General features: G+C 40.2%; 1 protein-coding gene across 20 annotated transcripts in view; it reads right to left on the reverse strand.

Annotated features, from left to right (window-relative positions):
• The window catches only part of SOX5 (SRY-box transcription factor 5), a 295,218-nt gene that overhangs the window by 22,125 nt on the left and 251,241 nt on the right, over window positions 1-21,852 (reverse strand). For all 20 annotated transcript variants that reach the window (XM_086885461.1, XM_086885460.1, XM_086885454.1 and 17 more), the window contains 2 exons: window positions 9,181-9,358; window positions 4,358-4,503 (listed from right to left, as the gene is read on the reverse strand). In XM_086885461.1, coding sequence (XP_086741587.1) covers window positions 4,358-4,503; window positions 9,181-9,358 — 324 coding nt within the window. The remainder of the gene's footprint in view (window positions 1-4,357; window positions 4,504-9,180; window positions 9,359-21,852) is intronic.

The raw sequence follows: 21,852 nt of genomic DNA on the forward strand, positions 1-21,852 counted from the left end.
GCTGGTGGGAGGAGGGGTGAGTGGGAATGGGAGGAAAGACATCCTGAACCCGGTGTTCCATAAGCATGAGTAATAGGCTCCTGCTTACAATGCTGGAATAAATATTGTTACAAATAGCTATTTAGTCACAACCCAGAAGACAAGTACATGTCAGAGCCTTTTAAAAGGACACACTCCAAGCCATACCAGGGAGAACTTGAACCGCAGGTTAAGACACACCCCCAGCACGGGGAGGGGTGGGATGGGTGAGCATTGGAATGTCCTCAACTTGGAGTGTGACTCCATCCCTACCCATCAGCAAGGCTCCTGTGGCTGGGTGTCCTTCCACAGCTGTCCCAGCCACCGCTGGTACCCTGCTCCTCCTTTGTCACAGAGCACATCCCCGAGCCTGGCTGCAGGCAGGGAGTTACTGGCTAGCGTTCCGCATGTTTGTGTCGTGTATCCCTGAAGGAGTGCACTGTAGGCTGGGATGCCTGCACACACACGCCGGCTCTTTGTGTTTGTGTACATTTCCCTTGCAGTTTTGGGGCTGAACAGACAGGCCAGAGCTCCCTGGCTGATGCTGCCTTTTGTGGTGTTTACCCCAAGTGACAACCTGAGCCGTGAGCTGTAAGAGGTAACACGGTTTATGTATAGTATGTATCAAGCTATAATTAACTGTCGATGACAATTACAAATAAAGCTATGCTCTCGGGTTTCCAAGAAACCACAAAAACACACTCTTCTCATTTATACAAGGAAATGTTTCCAAGAAAAGTAATGTAAAAATATGTTTTACTGCATTTGCAATTAAAATAGGTTTTAGTAAAATTGAGCATTGTGATGCTCTAAGTTTTTACTGTAAGCCTCTGAAAATCAAATCCGTCAAGCTGGTCCAAGTTGGATGCCCAAAAAGTGACTCACCCAAATCATCTTAGCCATTTTTAAAAATCTTTTCTTATGTATGACTCCTTTTATACAGTTTCGCTCTACTTCCACAAAATTCCTGTCTGACTACTGCCTTAGCTGTCATGTCTGGCTGTCCACAGGGATCAACCCAGCTGGGAATATGAGCGAGAAAACAGGACATATATGAAGAGCCCAAAGAGCTTTAAGACTCCCAAAGATGATTTCCAGCCCCAAGCCTGCCCAGCTACCCGTGGCAGACAAATCCCCACCAAGAGTCTCCCATATACGCTGGAAATGGTGCAGAGCCCACTTCCACTGAAAGGCTGCAGAAGCAATTCTTACAACAAAAATCTCAGCAGGTCTCAGAGGATCACAGGTCTCCAAAAGTACACTACACTCTGCAGCACAGAAGGGAAAAAAATTGGGATAGCCCCAAATGAGTGTTTGTTACCTATAAATAATAATGTGCATTTCTAAGTACTAATATGCCCAGGGATACACAGATGAACATTAGGTTAACGCTCTCTTAATTCCACCCCCTATCTCCAGTTCTCTGGTCAGGAAGCAAAAGTGACATGCATGATGCCTGAAAAGTTCAGGGGCTGCCACTAAATCCCATGGTGGGACCTTGAGCTTCTGAAAAAGGAAACTCCATCATAAAACTGTAACGCTACTTCTTGCTAACCACATTCCCAACTAGCTCCTTCTCTGCCTCTGAAAACAGAGGAAACCAGAATAAAGTTTAATTAAAAATGGCAATCCTTGCTTTCCTTTCAAATCTTTCTCTCAGAGAAAAAGCCTTAAAGTCCTAGAGCAAAAAGACACAAACTTTAGAGAAGTTGGTTTGTCTGGATATGAAGTTCACATATTAAAATAAATCACAAAATCAATTAGGTTGGAAAATACTTCCGAGATCATCGAGTTCAAATCAGTGAGCCTAAATAAAGTTTTGGCATTAACTGTATCAAAACCCCAAAAGCCTTCAGTTTCTTTAGAAAAATTCTCTGTTGAGCAAACCATTTTTTCTTCCTGCTACCTTGTAAAAGAACTCCTGTCTGCCCTCCACGAGCCCACCAGGAGGTATGAATTAGAGAGGAAAATAAACTTCAACTGAGGCTGAGGGTGTGAAGTGAAAACAGAAGGAATAAGGAGAATCCCAAGAATAGGAAAGTAACAGAATAAAGTGAATGCAGATGGTTCCACTCCTGTTACTTAATCAAAAGGCTGTGCAGAGTCACTAGAGCCAGCATAAAGTCATGTGTTAGAACAACAGCTGATCTGTATTAAAGAAGATTAACTCGCAATGCCATGGTGGAGGGCCTGGGATTATATTATGTGCTTCCATTGCCGAACAAGCCGTCAGCACAATTACTGCCCTCCGATGTGAATGACTGATCTGTAACCACAGCTAAACAGCATGCTGCTTAGGGGCCTGGGTGCTTCATGAAGATGAATTTCCATACCATCAAAGTGCTTTTAATGGGCTTCCTGATCCAACCACAAGGCCTGCTTTGCAAGTATATAGAACTCAGGATGAAGGCTTCCTGTCCAAAAGGATTTGGTCGGTTGTCACTTGACAATTCCCAGCCAGCACAAGGGAGGAGAGGGGGGAGATAGGTAGAGTTGTCTCTGCTTTGGAGGATTTAAAGAAGAAAAAAAAAAAAAAAAAAAGGAAAAAGAAAAAAAAGGGTACAGATGCTTTCTGAATGCAACCAACTGCTGTATCCACAGCTGAATTCAATGTGCTTAACAAATAACGGCAATTTAGCTATGCTTGCGAGGAATAGCTTGAGTCACTTTGCATTAGCATCTGGCTGAGTGTTAAAGTCATTTCTACATGGGGAGCAGAGAAAAGGAATTTCTGCTCCGAGCATCCTTTCAAGAATGCTTAAATATTTGAATATAAATTCCTTTGTGCTTGTGATCACTTCTTCTTATATCTGACACTCTGCTTTTCCCTTTTCCCTTCTGGTGCTCTTCTCTGTGAAATGCCGTAAACATGCTCTATCCCTCTCTTTCTTTCTCTCTCCCCATAGCAGCACCCTTATTCTTCTGAGACAGAGTCTATGTACTGCCAGATACCTATTACACTGACCTCTTTTTTCCTTCCCCTTCCTCTCCAGAAAGTGCATGAAATTGGAGTCATTTCTACATCACTGACACCCAGGATAGGCTGATGAAAAAAGTACAGCGGTGAGAGACTCACATGTACATTTAACATTCATTATGCAGGCTGCTGGCTTCTCACAGCTTATTGATCAAACTCCATCTAAAACCAGGGAAAATGGAAAGCTATCCAAATTAGCAATCTGCTCATTCTGGACAATATTGTTTGACTCACAAGCTTCCTAGGATGACTGGATTTCAAGTTTCTGCTAAATAGCTGATCATTTTTATTCAATCTATTTATCTGCCTGTCTCAGTGAACTGCACAAGACTTTACAGTAGAAGTGGTTTCAATTAAATGTAGTTGACACCAAATGTGACAACAGGGATCCTTGTACTGCACAAGGATGGCTGTATCACCTCAGAAAATACTGCAGGAAGGAGAAGAACAGGAGAAAGTCTTGCTAAGCCCATGACGCTGAGATGCATGCCGGAGTTGAGATGCGTATCTTAGGTGGCAGCATTATAAGGACAGCTCACTATAAATGTGGCAGCAGGCACTGGCAGGTCTATTTATCCTCCATAAGCCAAGGTAGTGCACAGAAAGACATCAGGCACTTATGGAGAAAAGAAGCAAACCACAACCTTGTGTGACTGTTAGAGAACACACAAATTTTACTAGAGAGTATCCACTTTGTTGGTATTTTGTGTTATAGCACAGCTTCACAGGCCAGTCCAAAAGCAGAAGGTGGTAAGGCCCATATGTTCTGCTGCCTCTAAGTTTCACTGCAAATATTTGGTGCACTTTGTGTTGTCAATTCTCTGCTTTTCAATTTTGTTAAGTCATCTAACATGACATGACAGTGCTACATTGCAATGGTCACAAAATATCATATATGACGACCTCACAAGGCTAAATACCCAGAAGCTGAGCCTGAGTATCAGCAAAGCTTATGTTCCTAAAGAAGCTTGAATATTTTCAAATCCAGCTCATCTCACAAACACATGTAAGCATTTCCATAAAGCAAGATTTCCACTTAGACCCAGAGATTTCTACGATCACCTTCTCTTAATACATGTTGACAGGCTGGAACAGAGAATTAGGGGTCTCCAAAGTTCTTGTGAGGGCTTTAACTATCTCTGCCTCCTCCCCACTCTCCCCCAGGGGTCTCCAGGTCTCTTTCATGTCAGTTTTTGGTTGCGGTTTCCATGTTGCTTTTCACTTCTTTTGAACTATTTTGCTTCAAAAACGGGGAAGGAAAAATAGAATAAGGAGGAAGAGAAGGGAGGAAGAACGCGTGTATCTGTGGGGGGAGGCAAACGACCACTCTGACCCTTTGCAGAAGGAGTCTGGGAAACTCACTTTTTCTGTCCTGCAGTTATTGAGACCCAGGCTGTTCACCACGGCCACCTTCCCATCCAGCACCTGCTGCTCCCGCCGTAGCTGCTCCTTCATCTGCCGGGCCTCCTGGATTGCCTTGGTAACAGCATCGTGGTCATTTAAATAACCTGACAGCATGACAGAAGAAAGGATGTCTTAAAATAAGGAAGTTACAAGAAAACACTGTAGCTTTCACCAGTGGAATGCGGTTTATCGTTATTAATGAGAAAGAGTTAAAAGGCAATGCCCACAAACCTGTCTGTGCTCTGTGATTCTGTTGTTGTTATGATAGAGCCACCTGGACATAAAGCACGAGAAATCTCAGTGCCAAAATCCTCATTCCTGCTATTTGATCCCATTAATTTCAATATTTCCCTGACACTGCAGAGGTTAGCCCTGTGGTTTGTATGCAGCAGGATGTAACCGGATAAGAGTTAGGGGAAGCTTTGATCATGCCAGCAATCCCAAACTCTTAAAAATAGACCGTTTCATTCTTCCCCTTCTTAAAACTTGTGAATACATTAAAATAAACCACAGGTGGCGGTGGTTTGCTATACATATGAAATGCATAATGGCTGAGAAGAAAAACCTCATCCACTGAATACACCCCACCACCACCTGTCATTCATAAATGTACAAGAAACCACAGCTACACGGACCTACATTCCCACTCCTATTCATGCTGCTAATAGTAGGTCAAATGTCCACTGTTTTGCTGCAAATTCACAGCCTAGGGCTTAGCCTTAGTAGTCACTGATTTATTTCCTTTTAAAATGTTACAAGAATCACCGGCACGGCTAATACTATTTAATTTTAAATGTGACACTTTGTCATTTTTTTCCTTTAGTGTACTGTAGATTATACTTATTATGATCTGCATGTGATTTGTAGGATAGAATACTGATGGAAGACTCCAAGCCCCAGTGTATTTTTCAGATATTAAAGTAGAGGCTAATATCTATCAATCTCCCTCTCCCCCTCCACATCCCACACGTGTGCGCACACACACTTCTTTCTGTCTTTTAACTAGGGCATAAAAACGGCATAAAATGAATCTGTAATATTAAATTGCCCAGAAAAGGGACTTCTGTTTGTGACATGAGGCTAAATCTAACCAGATCCATTGGTGAATTGTGACAGATGGAGGGACTGTGAGACAGAAGGCAGGCACTAATCACACACAAAATGACCGGCTTGCCTCAACATGTTCCATGGATTCCAGCAAACTTTACACCCTAATCCATTTTTAGAACAAAAAACATCTGGGCCATAAATCCTCTAATCTGCCAAAACACGCTATTAAATCCCATGATTTGTTGAAAAACACTAAGATTAAAGAAAGGAAATATAAAATGGCTAACTGCCGTGTTAGGAAAGTGTTATTAATACTTTCTTTGTCTCAATTATGAATGTTCTGTTCCTAAAGAGCCTTGTCTAATCATGTCAGATTACACATCCCTGCTGTATTGCTAGACTCTTCTATCTGATCTGCTGATTGCCAAAAACGTAGGACATTGTCTTGCAGCTTAAAACATTTCTGGGGAAGAAGCTGATGTCAGATTAGTTCAGTGCTGTGCTGCTGTCAGGATTTTAGTTTGGTTTGGGGTTTTATTGTTGTTTTCTTCATACTGCAGACAGAGTGGGACTGGTACTCCCATCTTCCGTGGAGAACAAAAGCTAGGAAGAAAAGTTCCTGTGCAGTTTGACTGTTGGTTAACTGTACTAACAGCTAGGTTTTGGCAAAAACCCCAAGAACCCTGAGAGTTTTATATGAAATAACTTCATCCACATTGCTTTTATCAAATGACCCAGTTCAGTAATTCCCAACCAACGGAATTCCAGTAGTTCCAGTTTTCCCAGCGTAAGGAAGAATATAGCCTTTACTAGCACAGTGCTACCAGCTGATTTTTTGTATTTTTTTTTAATCTCCATTCTACCAACTTGCTTGGTTTCTTCCCCAGTTTGCATCTGTTAACCTTTGCATCTGATCAACCTTGCATGTAGTCAGAATAAATTAAAAAGGAAGCAAATAAACAAACAAACAGCAGTATTAGTGCTGCTTTTGCTGTTGTCTAGGTATAATACTTTCAATCTGTAACAGAGCCAAATTTGCCTAGAAACTGGAATTCATGGCCTTCTCCAGACTATTTGGCTTTTCCTGAATACTGCTATCTTTGAGACAGTTTGGCACATGACAGTGAATAAAAGCAAGCACTCCTTATGTTTTTCAGTAGCTGCCAAGATGCTGGTGTGCAGGGAAATGATTAATATAGAAGCGAGTTGAATGTAAATTATTGTTGTTTAGGGTAGGTGGTGAATTATTGACAGAGAGGGGAACTGCATTACATAAAATGAACTTAGTTCCAAGGATTGCCAAACTAGCACAGAGATGTTGCAGATAATGGCAAAGAGCAAAGAGAAGTTGTTTCTGTTTTTAGTACACGGACATATGCCTGTTCCCAAAAAGAAATGCTTGGATTTAAAGTCATACATGAAGCCATGACATTTGTGACTGCTCAGTCTGTAGCACAATTTATATGCTATAGGGATAGCTCTGGAAAGGGCTGTGGAGCTGTGTGCCTGAGTGACAATCTCTGAGGCTCTGAGTTCATGTCCCCCAAAAGAAAACTGAACAGCACACAGGCATTTCCCCATGTCATGGGAGCCAAACAGCCTGAAGAACTGCTTCCAGAGAAAGGTTTTAATTTGATGTTAATGGGGGTGAAAAGCGACAGCTCAGGTGCATCCCAGCAAGGTGGGCTGTGCACACCTAGGATAGACAACTTGTGCCTTGTGCTGACAGCTCCAATCATTCCAGTACTGGAGGTAACTCTGACAGATGACTGAGGGCTTCCCAGTGGCTTTTTGGAGAGGATGAGAAAGTGATCCAGTTTCCCAACCTTACTAGGGACCTTTGTAGCTTAGCTAAAAATGCTATCAAAATCTTTCATGGCGTAGCTCCTGCTGGAGGGAGACATGAAATTTCATGCTCACTTCAAGATCACCAAATAGTGACATCAGGGTAATGAATCCTACTTGATGTAACTTCTGTTGGATCTGACCTAGCAGCTAGCAGGAGACTTTGTAGGGTGTTCAGGAACTTTTCTTTCTTGCAGTCCTCCATTAAAGGATAAACCTTGGCTAGAGATACATTGTGTCCATGCAGCTCCTGCACCAGTTAAAGACAGCTTATCTTATATATACAGCATGCACAATGATACTGCTCAGCAACCTCAAAAAGTCACTTTCTATATTTGTAGCAGAGAGATATACAGCAGTGAACTCTATGTCATTAACAATAACTTAAGTATGTTATCTTTTGCTCCACAGTTTTCCATGGTTTATTAATGGTATAACACATTAATTCTTCTTACAAGAGTGACCTTTAAAGCTCTGTTCATCCTCACAGCTTTTATCCAATTACCTTATCACTCATTAAAGGTACAGCATTTCAAAATCTGCACCTTGTTAAAAGAAGTAAATTGCAGAGGTCTCAAACCTATGGAAAATGTCATGTGTTTAGGGAAAGAAGATTGGAGAGGGGAGAACAGAGATGTCTTGCCACCGAAATGCAGCCAGATGCTTAACTTCCCATCGAAATATGATGTTCCCTCTACCCAAGGACAAAAAAAATCTAATGTGAAAAAAAATGAAACTCAATGCATTGTGCATAGAGAACAGCAGGGTCAAGCAAATTAAAGATAAAACACATTACTATGTATCACAGTTAAAGAGTGTGGGGTTAATAACAATACAGACATTAACACTTAGTAATGTGATATTTAAAAAATATTTATATAATTGTAATGTGTCATACCAAATAAATTTTACTGCATAGCACTGCTGTATCACAGACATATCTTCAGACTGGTTTGACCTATGGTGTTTTTGGGGTTTTTTTTGTGCTATCCTTGAAAGTGGCCAGGCAGGAGATGCTTTAGGAGGAACACAACAGATAGTAGAAAAAGTACATCTGCCTCACTCAATTCCCAAAACAGAGCTTGATTTACATAATGAAATCTTGATTCAGGTTATACTCAATCACTTCATGGAATACAACATTTCAGTTAGAAGGATCAAGAATGGGGTGTGTACACATTTTCCTTACACACACAAAGAACAGTCCCTTTAACACATCAGATTTATGAAATTATCAATAAAACTGTTACTATTTAGATGGTCTTTAGGCAAAGACATAATTTTGGCAGGAGGAAGAATTATCACTATTTTCTGGAACGATGTTAAAAACAGCCAGTCAAGACTTTTTGCAACACAGAAAAACAAATTTGGGATTTCCTTTAATGAACTGGGTGATTGCTTTGCTTATTACACCAAGGTAAAATAACATTCCATTCAGCATTTGGACAGACTAAGGATTAAACTTGTAATTTTGGAAACACATGGAAAAATGGCTTTTAACTTTAAGAAATGTTTTTGAAAGTCCATCCATCACTTTTAAATGAAGTAGAATAATATCACGGGTCTTCAATGCCCACCATTAGACAGGTCACTGTCTTTAACGTGTGCCATTAAAAAAGAGCATTTTTAGAAGTTAAAGCAGCCCCTGAAATAACCCAGACCTTTGTTTTCTGAGTCTGAAAAAGCTAAGATACCCCTCCTGAAAGTGAATTTCTTCACTGACACCAACCAACTGGAGTATTACGGTCAACCTGTGACAGCTCTTGGCCCACTGCCTGGCAGTGGCTGATAACAGCCCCCCTTCCATTAGGGAAATCCCCAAATTATTATTATTATTATAATCCCCTATCCCCTGTTATGAGTGGGATAATCATGACAGAGCTCACCTATTGTATTGGCTCTGGCCGAAGGACTCGCTAATGTTGCTGGCACGGAGGACTTTAGCGAACTGGCCCCACTGTTTATTCTCAGAGCTGGCATGTGAGGAGAGGTGGGTGATGTGGGAGATTTGCCATCAGATGTCTTGGGTTTGGCTGAAAGGTTCAGAGGCTGGGCCACTTCATCCTGCAAAAAGCAGAGGAGAAAAAGAATGTTATCACCAAACTGCTGTTGGCACAACACCGCCCAAGCGAAGACACTGGTTTCAGCTCATATGAACTTCTAAACCTGAGAGGTTGTATCATATATATGAAGATCAAATGTGATATCATCTTGTCACTCTGGTTTGGAACTGAAATGATAGATAAACTGGAAAATTAGTGTGACATGATCAGAGAACATCATCCATTTGCACTTCGTGTGAGAGTTGTCTCTGAAGAAATTATTCCCATCAACAAGTCATTTGTTTCTACCATGCAAATAAAGAGCAATTTAACAGCTATATTTTATCTTGAACCTTAGATTTATTAATGAAGTCAAAACTGAAGACCATCTTCACTTAAAACTCAATCACCACTAGCCAAACTGGACAAACAAGTGAATGGGGGGGTTCAGTTGGGTTTTTTAATGGTCTTTTTTTTGGGGTTTTTTTTTGGTTTTTTTGGGTTTCTTATTGTGTATGTGCCTTTTCTTCAGGTTTTGCTGTGTTTTAACTTGTACTTTCTCCTGAACTTCCCAGACTTAGAATTCCAAGCACAAAAACACCACAGTAAATAAATACTTCTCTTCCACCTTAACAAAATCTGAGACAGTAACATAGATAATTCTGCATATACCCTTAGATGTTTTTATCTGTTGCAAAGTTTAACTTTTAGATTTCAGCAATTATTATTATTATGTGAAAATACAATAATTGGGTGATATTTTTTGTGGGGTAACTGGAATTATTCCTAAACCTGTCTTGATTACACAGAGTGACAGGCAGTGCTATAAAAAACATTAAAATGCCAAGTAATGTATTTTTGCTTGATCAAAGTAAAATACAGTAAGGAAAAAAACCAAAACAACAGAGATGGGAGAAAAGGATTTTCAACAAGGGGAGTATTTTAGAAGTGATTTTAACTGACTTTTAAATAAGCAGAACTAATGGATGTGATATTAGATCAAATCACCACGTAACAGCTTAGCTCTTGTCTGACACTGTGACTTAGGAAAGTCATCCTTTAGCTGCAAGAAGTGCTGCATCAGTGTGGTGGTTAAAACAACTGGGTTTCAGCTCTAGACACTGAGGAAACTGATTCTGGTCTCCCTAAATTTCAAGTATGTTTAGCTTTATAAAATTATTCCTGGCTTACAACAATGCAAAGCTGAGTGAGACTAGACTCTGCTTTTGGTTTTTGTGAGGTTTTTTTGTGTTTGAGTGTTTTACTGTTACCACCAAAGTCTCTGTAACTATCAAGTAACAGCGATTCTTTTCCACACAGGTGGATGTGCTGCAGCAAGGAAGGAATTTTACAGCTGCCTATTGCTTGTGGAAGTACGATGTAGATGTCTCCAAACCCAAGACAATTCTGCAAAGCACTGCCATGTAACTTCTCCATTGCCTCTGAGCAAAGCACCTTTGTTATACTTGATTTTATTTCTACATTTGGTTATATTTATACAGAGTTTTGTGACAGTCATAGCAGATAAACATTATCAGAGGGATTGTGGACAAAGCTGTCATCCTGAAAGTGATGTTGAAGCCATCCTAGAGGCAGCTTGTGCATAAAATAAATGGGAAAAAAATCAGTGCATGAAATTGCCTTAGGAGCCTACATACTATACTCTCAGAAGTGAATTAGGTACCTAGATGGCAGAGGTCTGTTGATCTTCCAGGAGATGTAGGCTGCAGGGTTAAAAATGTCACCAGTAAAACCGGCATTTGACATTTTTAGAAGGGATTTGTTACTTTACAGAAATACAAATCCATTGTATTAGAATTAAATAGATAAAAGACAAAATAAAAATAGAATAAAATACCAGCCAAATGGAAGAGGACTTGCCTTGCTGCTCCTCTGATTTCAACAAAAAAATAAAGAAGTCTCATAACAGTCCAACTATAATGTTGTGAAATCAGTACTGAGTTAGTTGCATGAAAGTTTTAAGTACAAATGAGCCAACAAATCAACCAAACACAGCGACCTTGTGCCAGACAAGGATCCCTGAATAGCAAACTCATGTATTTGGAAGACAGCCTGAGAAGCCAAGCAAACCTGCCCACAGACTTGTTTCAGTTCAATCCAAGAGGGTTTGGTTTCCATGTACGTTTGATTCTTGACATCTGCTGTAAGTCTCAACAAAAGGGGCTGATTAGTGTCAGATATGGGACTGAAAGCTGCATCATGCTCTCTGCCCAAAAGAAATCTGACTGAGAGCAGCACCAGCTCAGAAGGAGCAGCAGCTAGTCCTTGATAGGAATGGCTCTCACAAGCTGCAAAGGCAGCTTGGATTCCAATCTACATCCTTATAGTGACAGGTTTTTTCATCCTCTTGCCTCAGTCCCTTAGCTATCCTATCCCTAGAAACCTTATTTCCTTCCCCCCTCTTGCTCCTTCTCCCTTTTCTCAGCTCTTCAGTTCCCTTTTTTTTAACCTGGTGTGAAGGCAAGGTCCTGTCCAAGTCCACCATACAAACAGAGAAGGAGTTTTCCCCCCCACTGTAGGCATCAAGCAATGAGGCTGTTTGTGTTGTAACTATTCTCGGTAGTAAGAATGCTCTTCTTCATTCAAGTCAGCACAGCCTTCTCTGAAGCCAAGAAATATAAGGCCTTGTGGAAATAATAGAAGTCGACAGTTCCAGAGCTGATAAATGTCATTCCAAATTGCCCCTTCATTCACTTTCATTGTGTGTTCAGGCTAAGGGTAAATTAATCGGAGGTCACAGAAGCTTGGTTCTCATAAAGGGGGGGATAAGTAAATAATTTTCAGCTATTATATATATTTACAAAATGATACTACTCCACTGTTTGGTCTTCCTAACATTTTTACTTCTGTTATTTCAAAGAGCATTCTCAAATCCTCGCTGGAAGTCAAATGCATTAAAAATCCTACGTTGCATCGTGATTTGGTAATAACTTCAGTAATTTCTTTTACAGCAGTGGAACTACACTGATTTATTCCAGAGGAATCTAAAAATATCTGGGGGACAAGTAATAACATACAATTGTGTTAAGTGTGAAGATGACTGTTAGGATCTTCACTCTTAGTCAGTGAAACATGTTACTTTTTTCCCTTTCTGCAGCCATAAATTCAGAATCCTCTGCCCTTCTAGCTTAAACCAAGAACTGTACTGGCTCCATTATTGATATGGGCCTGTGTAACCCCAACAAGAATCAGGTGTCAGTCTACCTTTATTTTTTGACTATAAAACCTCCCAGTTAACATTCTGCCACATTACAGATTAGCAGAATTTTCCCACTTATGCCAGAGCTAGGTGTAAGACAGCTCGGGCAAGTAAGAGACAAAAGATAAAAAGCCAGATGTAGCATCTTCACTTCAGGTAGATGGTATCTTTCAACAGCCAGGAGATTTGTTTTTATGCAGTGGATCACAGAATCTAGAATTACTTCATGCAATCAGTTTTTATTAGAGAAAGCATGGATTGGTCTCTGCCTTTTTCTGTAATGCAGCTATTCTAAGATGACATTGACAAGGCAGGGTTTTTTTCCCAAGCCAGTATTTTCTAAAGAATTAAAGTCAAACATGTATTTATATATCAGCCAAAACAATTAATGCTGAGACTAGAAGATGTTAAGACCCAAAAGGCTTGTAATAATATAAACACAGATGTGATGAAAATAAAATATGATCTTGATTAAAGGTTATGAAATGCCTCTTTAAAAGTAGCACATTTGTCTTAAAAAACAAAATACACATACGCACAAAATAAATGTAGAGAATAAAGCATAAGCCAAAACACATGAAGGAGGGCCAATAAAATGTACCCACAAAAAGCAAAGCATTGGCAAAGAGATTCCCATCCCCTGTATCACAGCTGTGTCAGAACAGTTGCTGTTTTAGGGAGAACTGATTTTCCTCCCAGGACTGGAAGACTCATTAACCCAAACCTGAATTCAGGGAAATTTAAATCCTTGATTTCCTCTAGATTTTCTTCCAGGTTGTATCTAGGTATTTGAGGAAAGAAAAAATCCTTCACCTAAACCAGAATTTGGGGGGGGTAAATAAAATATTCAAGAGATGTATTTTGCAGCATCACTCAACCTGGATTAGTATAACTCTGAGCTGTCATATTTTAAACTTTAGACACAGAAAATCTCCTGGTTTAAGTGCCTGACGTGCAACACAAACAGAAATTCTGCTGGCAAGTTGAGCGTGAATCATGCTGATTTTATAAGGTTTGCGTGGCCCTTTGAAAAGGTAAAATGCTATAGGTTAACACAAAGTGCTTATTAACATGGGAGGAAAAAATAAGAGAGGGAAAAGGAAGGGATTTGGCCACAGCCACACAGTGACAGCGGCAGAACTTCAGACAGATCCAGGACTCGCAGTCACCAATCTTGAAATAGTTGGCTGAAATGATGTCTTTTCTAATCTTTCCATCATGCTGTCTCTATTTACTTCCTCCTAGGATAAAAGGTTAATTCATCTGTATGGAGAATAGATATGGAAAAAGAAGGGGGTAAAATCTGATTTTGAGAAACTCTCTAAACCATTTATTAAAAATGGCACTATTTCAACACCAAGAGCTGAATAAAAGACTGATAGCCCACATGGATGAACCAGTCTCAGAGAATGAAAAAAAAAGGGGGGGGGAGGGGTGGTGAAGAACCCAGACGATTCATTAGGATTTGATAATCTCACTCCTTTTCACATATTTTAAGATTAGTGCACTATTAAAATACAGTTACTGAATTACTGTACTGTCATTTAAATCCAAGTGCTGGATCCCACTGTGGCACACACTGAAAGTCCAGGTTGCAGGGTTTATTACAAAATCATGAACTACTCTGGGTATCATCTGACTGGCAATACAAATGTGCTTAAATGACCTGGCTTAAGCACAGCCCAGCCTGCTCTACTAAAGAGGCTTTTCATGACCTCTGGGAACACATTCACCACATCTTGCTGCCTATTTAAATGACCTTGACAATACAAATTACAGCCAAATGAGTTAGAAGTAAGAAGCCAGGGAGCGGGGGGGAAATTTCTACAAGATTGCCTCTGCCACCTCAACAGAAACAAAACCTCATTCCCTCACCCTGGTTGTGTTTCCTGGAGATCTTCATTTCAATAGAAATGCAAAATATGGAGCACTTACTGGCATGTCTGGGGCAGAAGACAATGATGGCATTGTTGCCCGCTGAACAATGCAGCCACTCAGTGGCTTATCCAGCCTCCCGCTTATCCAAAAACGTCTAACCAAAATACGTAACAAACCGAGGTGCAGGAGCAGAGATGCAAAGAAAATCCTCTGGATTTTCTCTGGAACCAGAGTCCCTTGAGACTACAGCTGTCCACACACCCATACAAAGAAAGACACTGGCATCCCCTCCCCTTCCTCTGAAGCCACGCATGGTGAAGCTATCTGTAGCGATAATAAGAAGCCAAGAGGTAAAGGCAGTTGTATAACATGTCGTATAAATGAATCATGCTGCTGATATTATCCTCACTGATGAAATAATTGTATTAAATTAAGCAGGGATGTTCACATGACAGGATGGGTGAATTAGATAATGCTCATCTGCAGCTGTACCTCCTCCTGCCACATTCTCAAGTTTTGATTAAGAATAATGTGTCCCTTCCTGCAAAGGTGGAAATTTCTCTAACTACGTAGAAAAACATATACGAGACATAAAAACAGGTATCTTGGTTATGATACAGTAATAAACACAACAGAATTATTCTTCAGGTTCAGAGAAGTCATTCTATCGTATTCCTGCCCACAAGTTTCAGCACCAAAAGTAGAAGGCACGAGTAGACTCTGGTTTGACAGAAAAAGGCACTAAAAACAAGGATGAGGGCAGGTATGAGGAAAAATGGCATTCTTTCCTTCTGATGGTGCAGAAAAATTTCTGCACCACCACAGAATCTCCAAAAATCTCTTTTTTTTCTATACCCAGAGCAGCTTTTTTTTTTTGGGTGGATTTTTTTTTTTTGTTTGTTTGTTTGTTTTTGTTTTGTTTTGTTGGGGTTTTTTTTGGCTTTTTTAAATGGTGTTGCTTGGCTGAGCATTCTTTTCCTGAATGAACTTCTCTCAGAAGACAGGTACTTTCTGGACTCAGGGCATGTTATCCAACCAAAGTTAGGACTTTACTGATACTGCCCAAATACTCTTCTTCATGGGACTCAAAACAATGGGGGAAACTGAACTGCCTTATACTTGTGACAAATACTCTTCTTGTTCTGCTTATAGGGAGCTACTCAATGAAAAAATTACTCCCAAAGTCTGATTTACACACTGGGAGGATTGTTTTCTCCATTCTTCTTCATGGAAAAAAGTGGTGCAGGAACATAGCAAGTGAATCTGTTTTGCAGCACCTGGGCAGAAAGGACTTCTCCAGTCTTCTTTTGCAACACTAGGAACTCTCAGGGTATTTTCTGGGGACTTCTTCCTCTCAGAGAGATCCCTAATGTTCTCCTCTTTCCCTTTCTTTTACAGGAAGTATAGTTTCCAGGAAAGAAGTCAGCCACCATAAAGACTAATTTGCTGCCCTGAAAACCCCAAGCTTTGATTTTGTCTGGTCTGTATGTTGTCATGTAAAAACCAGAGAGCTGCTGGGTGGTTTTCACTATGTATTGAGCAGTGTTGTTTCCCAAATTTGTACACAGAATTCCCAAACAGACAGAGGAAGAACAGAAGAGGAGCATGCAAAACGATCTGTTTATGAACATGGCAGGCCCTCAGAGATTCCTTCCCCCTCACCCCACAACCTATGTATGTGACACACAGCACTCATTCCACAGTACCTCTGCTGTAAGCCATGGAATACAGATGCTGAAATAATAGAGGAGGAAATACAAAATTATAGGATCATTTTAGCCCTCCTGCTGTCTCAGACATGGAAGAGTGGGATGTTTCAGTTGCAGGGCAGCATTAAAGCAGTGTCTAGGGAGAGAACTATGGAGCTGCTCTTCACAACCTATATCCAGTGACGACCTGGGGTAAAGGCCTTCCTTTTATGTAGCATCTGCTCAGACCTCTGCACACAGAAGCAACTCTTTAAAGGTCTTCAGGAAAAAAATGCACTTGGACCTTTTCCTTTGGGGTCTCATGGAGCACAAGGCAGGCTGCTTGGCCAACAGAATACACCAGGACACGCAGCTTAGCAGAATGAACAGACTGGTACATGTTTACCCAAAATTCATCTGTTTAGTTTCACAAATCTTCAGAGACACGTCCTCCAAACCACGCTTGTAGTTTCTGGCTGGCTTCAGACTTTCAAAATGCCCAACCATCCTTGTGAACTCTGCTAGTAATCTCCACAGACAAATAGCACAATGTGTTTGAGAAAAGCAGCCAGTATGAGATTTCTAGGCTAATTTTCCTTGATCACGACTTTTCAGCCATCCCAACCTCTAGGGAAACCTGATGACTTATGGATGCTTATCCCAATCCAGATCCAAACTTCAAGCATTCGTTTTCATCCACACAGAAGTAAATTACTTAGTCCTATCACCATTATTCTTCTAACTGGGCATTTGCTCTTCTGTTTGACTGGAACTGGCAGAAGTGAGAGTTGATCACCACATTGCTGGGAGAACCCAGAAAGAGAAAAGAGAAAGAGGAACCCAGAAAGAACCCAGAAAGAGAAAGAGGATTTTTCAGTACAGCATGAAAATAAACTACAGGAACAAAGGGCTTTTAGCATTTACTTGCACCTCATAATGAAAAACCTCCTTCCCATTCTGCATCTCTAAGTGAGAGAAAATTTAACTCAGCAGCCTCATATACAAAAAAGCCTGAGTGAAGCTGCCTCTGAGCAAATCTTGCCAGGTTGGTCCTGAAATGAGAAGGGACCATGTTGAGTAAAGATAAAACATGAGCCAGTGCAAAACGACTATTCACTTGGGATTCTCCTTGTCTGTACATCATGCCAAACTTGGGTCCTGCTGTTAGCTTTTTGCATCTAACTTGTTCAGCTGAATTTCTCACATCACTACTTCCTTCACCTGTTTATTTGGTGTCATGTTATTAATGAAGTACTTAGGTCAGAGGCTCAAGTCAGAGGCTAAGCAGGAGGAGTGATTTAGGCACAGGTCAGAAGGGACTGATGCAGCCACTGCAAATCTGCAGGGGAAAATGACAACTGATCTTTCAGAATTTTAACCATGAAAATCACATCACATGTGGTAAAAAACATTAGAGAGGATCATAAAATCGTGGGAAAAAGGAAGGGAAAGGATTCTTCCTATGAAGACTGCTTCTCCCAAGCTGTCCCCACTGAAATACATGGCAACCAGGACAGTAAAAGAAGGGGGAAAAAAATACTTCTCCAGCGTACCATAGGAATTATTAATTAATCAGAGCTCATAATTACTCTGACAGCTTTTGCCTTATTTTACAACTGGGAAGAATAAGGCACAAGGTGGCTAAATGATTTGCCTAATCTCATACAGTAAACAGCTGAGTCATTGAGAAGAACAGAGCCACTTTTCTTCAGAGCAGTGTTTGGGAGCTTCTTTGATACTATCCTGACCCTCCTACAATGTCCAGCTGCTTCAAAAGAAGTTGCAAAGAACGTAGACAGAGGTCAGACAGTTTGATCTATGGTTATGTGTTCCTGAAGTTGTGCTGGGTAGAAACTGTAGTGGCCTGTGCCCCAGTTAATTTTGTTGTTTTTTTAAAAATCCTTTCTGTGTAATTCTGTCCAATAATGCCCAGAAGGCTGAATGTGTGGAGTTGTATCTGTATTAATGCCCTCTTCCACCTATAACAAGGCTGTTTAAAAAATGGAAATAGACATTGGACTGGATTTTGTTGCAGCCTAAACTGAACCTCGAGTCACCGCCTTCCAATGAATCATCCCCCAGTAAATGTTATGCAGAATGAACAGCAATAAAAACACCCAAACCTGAAAGGATGGGGAAAGACTTGGAAGGAAATAAAACAAGGACCTGCAAAGCCAAACAGCATTACAAACTGGTACATTTTAAATGAACGAGAAAACAAAAGCCACACTGATCAAAGCCTCCCACCTCCTCTCTGTGGTGGATGACACCTTCGCTGGGAGCACACCACCACCTCTAACCCCACACCTGCAAAAGGAATTAATTTCAAAAAGAATACAGACCAAAGCAAACCATATCAAAACAAATTAGCAACAGACCCCTCATCCTGCTGTGGTCAGACAGAAGAGGCAAAGATGCTCATAGTTGCTAAGATTCAAAAAAGGGAAAAAAGACAAAATAAAACCACTACCACCACTGCCCCCCCACCCCCCCTGAAAAAACAACAACAAAAAAAAAAAACCCAAAAAACAAAACACCAAACAAAAAACAACCCAACAACCCAAACCAAAAAACAACCCAGCTGTTGAAAACTTTAGAAGAAGCAAGTCCAAAGACCTTGAAAGAAAAGAGATTTCAAACAGCTTGGACAACTGGCAGGGGGCTATGAAATTCCTTTTCAATAAACACCTGTGCTTTCTCTGACTTTGGATATCTCTATGTAGCCCAGGTAGATTTTTCACTAAGAGAGGCACTAAGTACAGCCCTAGGAATATGTAGTGCAAAGATAATATACACTGTATTTATTTATAGATACACACAACTGCAACAAAAATGTCAAAATACATTTTGCAACTGTAGATATGAACTGCTTGACAATTTATTTTTCCAACTAATAGCTTTTCAAAGGAAAACTATCAACACAAAGCTCATCTGTCTTTAATGCTTGCATGCTATTAACAACATCCCAGATCACTAAAATCAAAATGATTTTACAGCTTGGTCTTGCTGGATATCTTTACATTTCACCTCCTTTTAGCAGCAAGATGAAATCTAACCAGCAGCTGCAGAAAATTGAGGGAGTTTGAGGTTCTGTAGGGAATGTTCAAAGCCAACATATACTCCTTCAGTAAATACTGCACTCACAGAATAATTTGTTTAATATTTATACCCCATCCATGCTGCTATGTGTGGGGTCAACTACTTGAGAGAACATCTGATGGGAATGGTTGGGAATTGTTGCAGTCATGCCTTTTTTTAACTGCTGATTCCTTAGGTCATCCCAAAGAGACTCAGGTTCAGTTCCAGACTTTACAACAAACTTTCTCAGTGAATTTGAGTGAGTCACTCCTTATCCAACCTTCTGTACATGGTCACTAACATCTTTGTGAAGTCATCATAAAGTATCACCAAATATAAATTCTAGTGCTTTGCACAAGAGCACATGGCTACAGAAAGCAAAGGGTCACCCCTTTGTCTCAATTCTCTCACAAAACTGGAGACAATGCAACCTTTCACCTATGAAAAGGGCAGATTCTATGCAAACTGGACATACATCAGTCATGTTTATGAAACTGCATGGGAACACCACCATTTGCAAATCTTTAAGTTTAGCAACTACTGTTGATGTTATATATTTATCTCTATCTATCCATATTGACTCTACCTATGTTTATTATTATTTGCTGCTGAATGCAGAATACAAGCAAAAGAGTGCTGAAGAAGTATTCAGCCCCCCTTGGTGCACAGACTTCAGATCCTATTCCTGATTCACACCAGCAGAAATGAAATCACCATCAGGACCAGTATTGGGGCCAAATTGCTGGCAGGCACAATGAACCACTAATTGCTGGATTAATTAGTAAGACTCATAGTTTGTCCCCATGAGATGCTGAATACTTTCAGCTCCTTTTAAAACCTTGCATCTTAGAAATTAAAATTAACAACTGCAAACTAGTATTTTTGTTACACTGTAGAAACTCAGCAGGAATTTGAAGTCAGATCACAGGAATGCTAAAATTCCATTATGCAAAATTAGGCAGATTTTTATCTGACATTTCCCTGTTAATTCTGGAGAACATGCATACATCCACACACAATAGCTACTCCATGCTGTTCCTCAAGCCCAAACAATTGGTTAAAATAGTTTTTGTAATTCTGAAAGAAGACAACTGCCTCACAAAATACCTTTAAAATCCCCCAGTACCACACTATTAAGACCAAACTATTCTTTTCAGATATAAAACAAATGTCTATTTAAGAACACTTCCAAATGCATTTCCATCACTCAGCCAGAACACTTTTACCTCCCAGAAGCTGACACTGTAAGAGATGGAAAGAGAGACAGAGAGGGAGAAGAGACCTCTAGTCCACCTACTGGCTTCACTGAAGGCAGTGAATCCAGCTCTAGCTCATTTCAAGTAGGTTCAACTGTGTCAAAGGTTACCCACAAGCTATTTCTTGATGATTTATAGCTGATGTCTACAGATCTCCTTTTATTTTAATGATGACTTCAATACAGATGCTAAGGCATTCTTTGTCTTCACAGAAGTGTACAGGAGGGAAGTTGACATCTTAAAAAAAGAGAATTCCAAGAGGCTGATTTGCTTTTTCTGAACAGGGCCAGCTCTGGGCAGTTTTTATATCTTATCCAGAAGAAAAAAAAAAAATAAAAAAATAAAAAAAAATATCCCCCTTCACCCTTTTCTCCTATACTAGAGCTGCTATGTTTCTGTGACTTATTCTGGGCACAAATCCTAGAGCACTGACTCAATGTGTATGTCACCAGTTAATTATCATCAAGACAAGACACTGGGACACTTGGTAAGCATAAGATAATTTTATCTCTTCACCAGTAATAACATGTATTTATACAGCATTATTTTGCTCTGCTTGAGCCCAGAGTCCCAAAGATACCATCATGGGAATCCTTCCACCCAGCATGGAACCAGAATCATTTGAGGGTGAGGAACAACAGCACAGGAAAAGCAGTAGCAGGACATACCACATCCATTTGGAATTTCAGGTGTTGTGCTGGTGAAACTGCTGACAGTTGTCCAAATGTGAGATTGTTTTCAACTTCAACATTAGCCTGAGTGTGCACAAGGTCTGTGTGCATGTGTTGAATTTTCCTGATCTCAAATTTCATCTGTGCCTTTACAGAAAATCTTGAAAGTACAGGCTATCCACTCATTTATGAAAAATAATAAGTAAATAGAGATAAATTAATTTCAGAGTTTACTTACAGACAATTTTCTGTGAACATTTGAAACTATTAGGAGAGTACCCAAAAAAGAAGATAATTTTAGAGAAGAATAAGGATATTGTAAAAAAAGCACAAAAAGGGGTCGTTCTGATCTGCAAGCAAAGCAGAAAAAACCCCAAGAGTTTAGATTAGCAGAGCTCAAGATTGACTGAGGCAACCAACAAGCTAAATTCAATATACATTAACTTACATCTGTAACCTGAAGTGTATACAGCTCTTAGCATGGCTAAAGATAAAAATAATCAGTGACCTGGAATGACTGCTCCCCCTGAGAGAGCTACCTTTCGAAAGAAAGAAATTCACAAGAACCCACACAACAAAAACACTCTCCAGAACTGCTACATACGTATGTTTTCTTCCTAATTGTACACTGAATTAAAGTGACTTTGCTAATCACGTCACCGTGTTCCTGCCTTTTATGGTACACTGCTTCACGGCTTTCTCTGGAGCATTCTGGAGACGAATAA

This window comes from Cyanistes caeruleus, chromosome 4, assembly GCF_971803275.1.
Source record: "Cyanistes caeruleus chromosome 4, bCyaCae1.hap1.1, whole genome shotgun sequence".
Taxonomy (NCBI): domain Eukaryota; kingdom Metazoa; phylum Chordata; class Aves; order Passeriformes; family Paridae; genus Cyanistes; species Cyanistes caeruleus.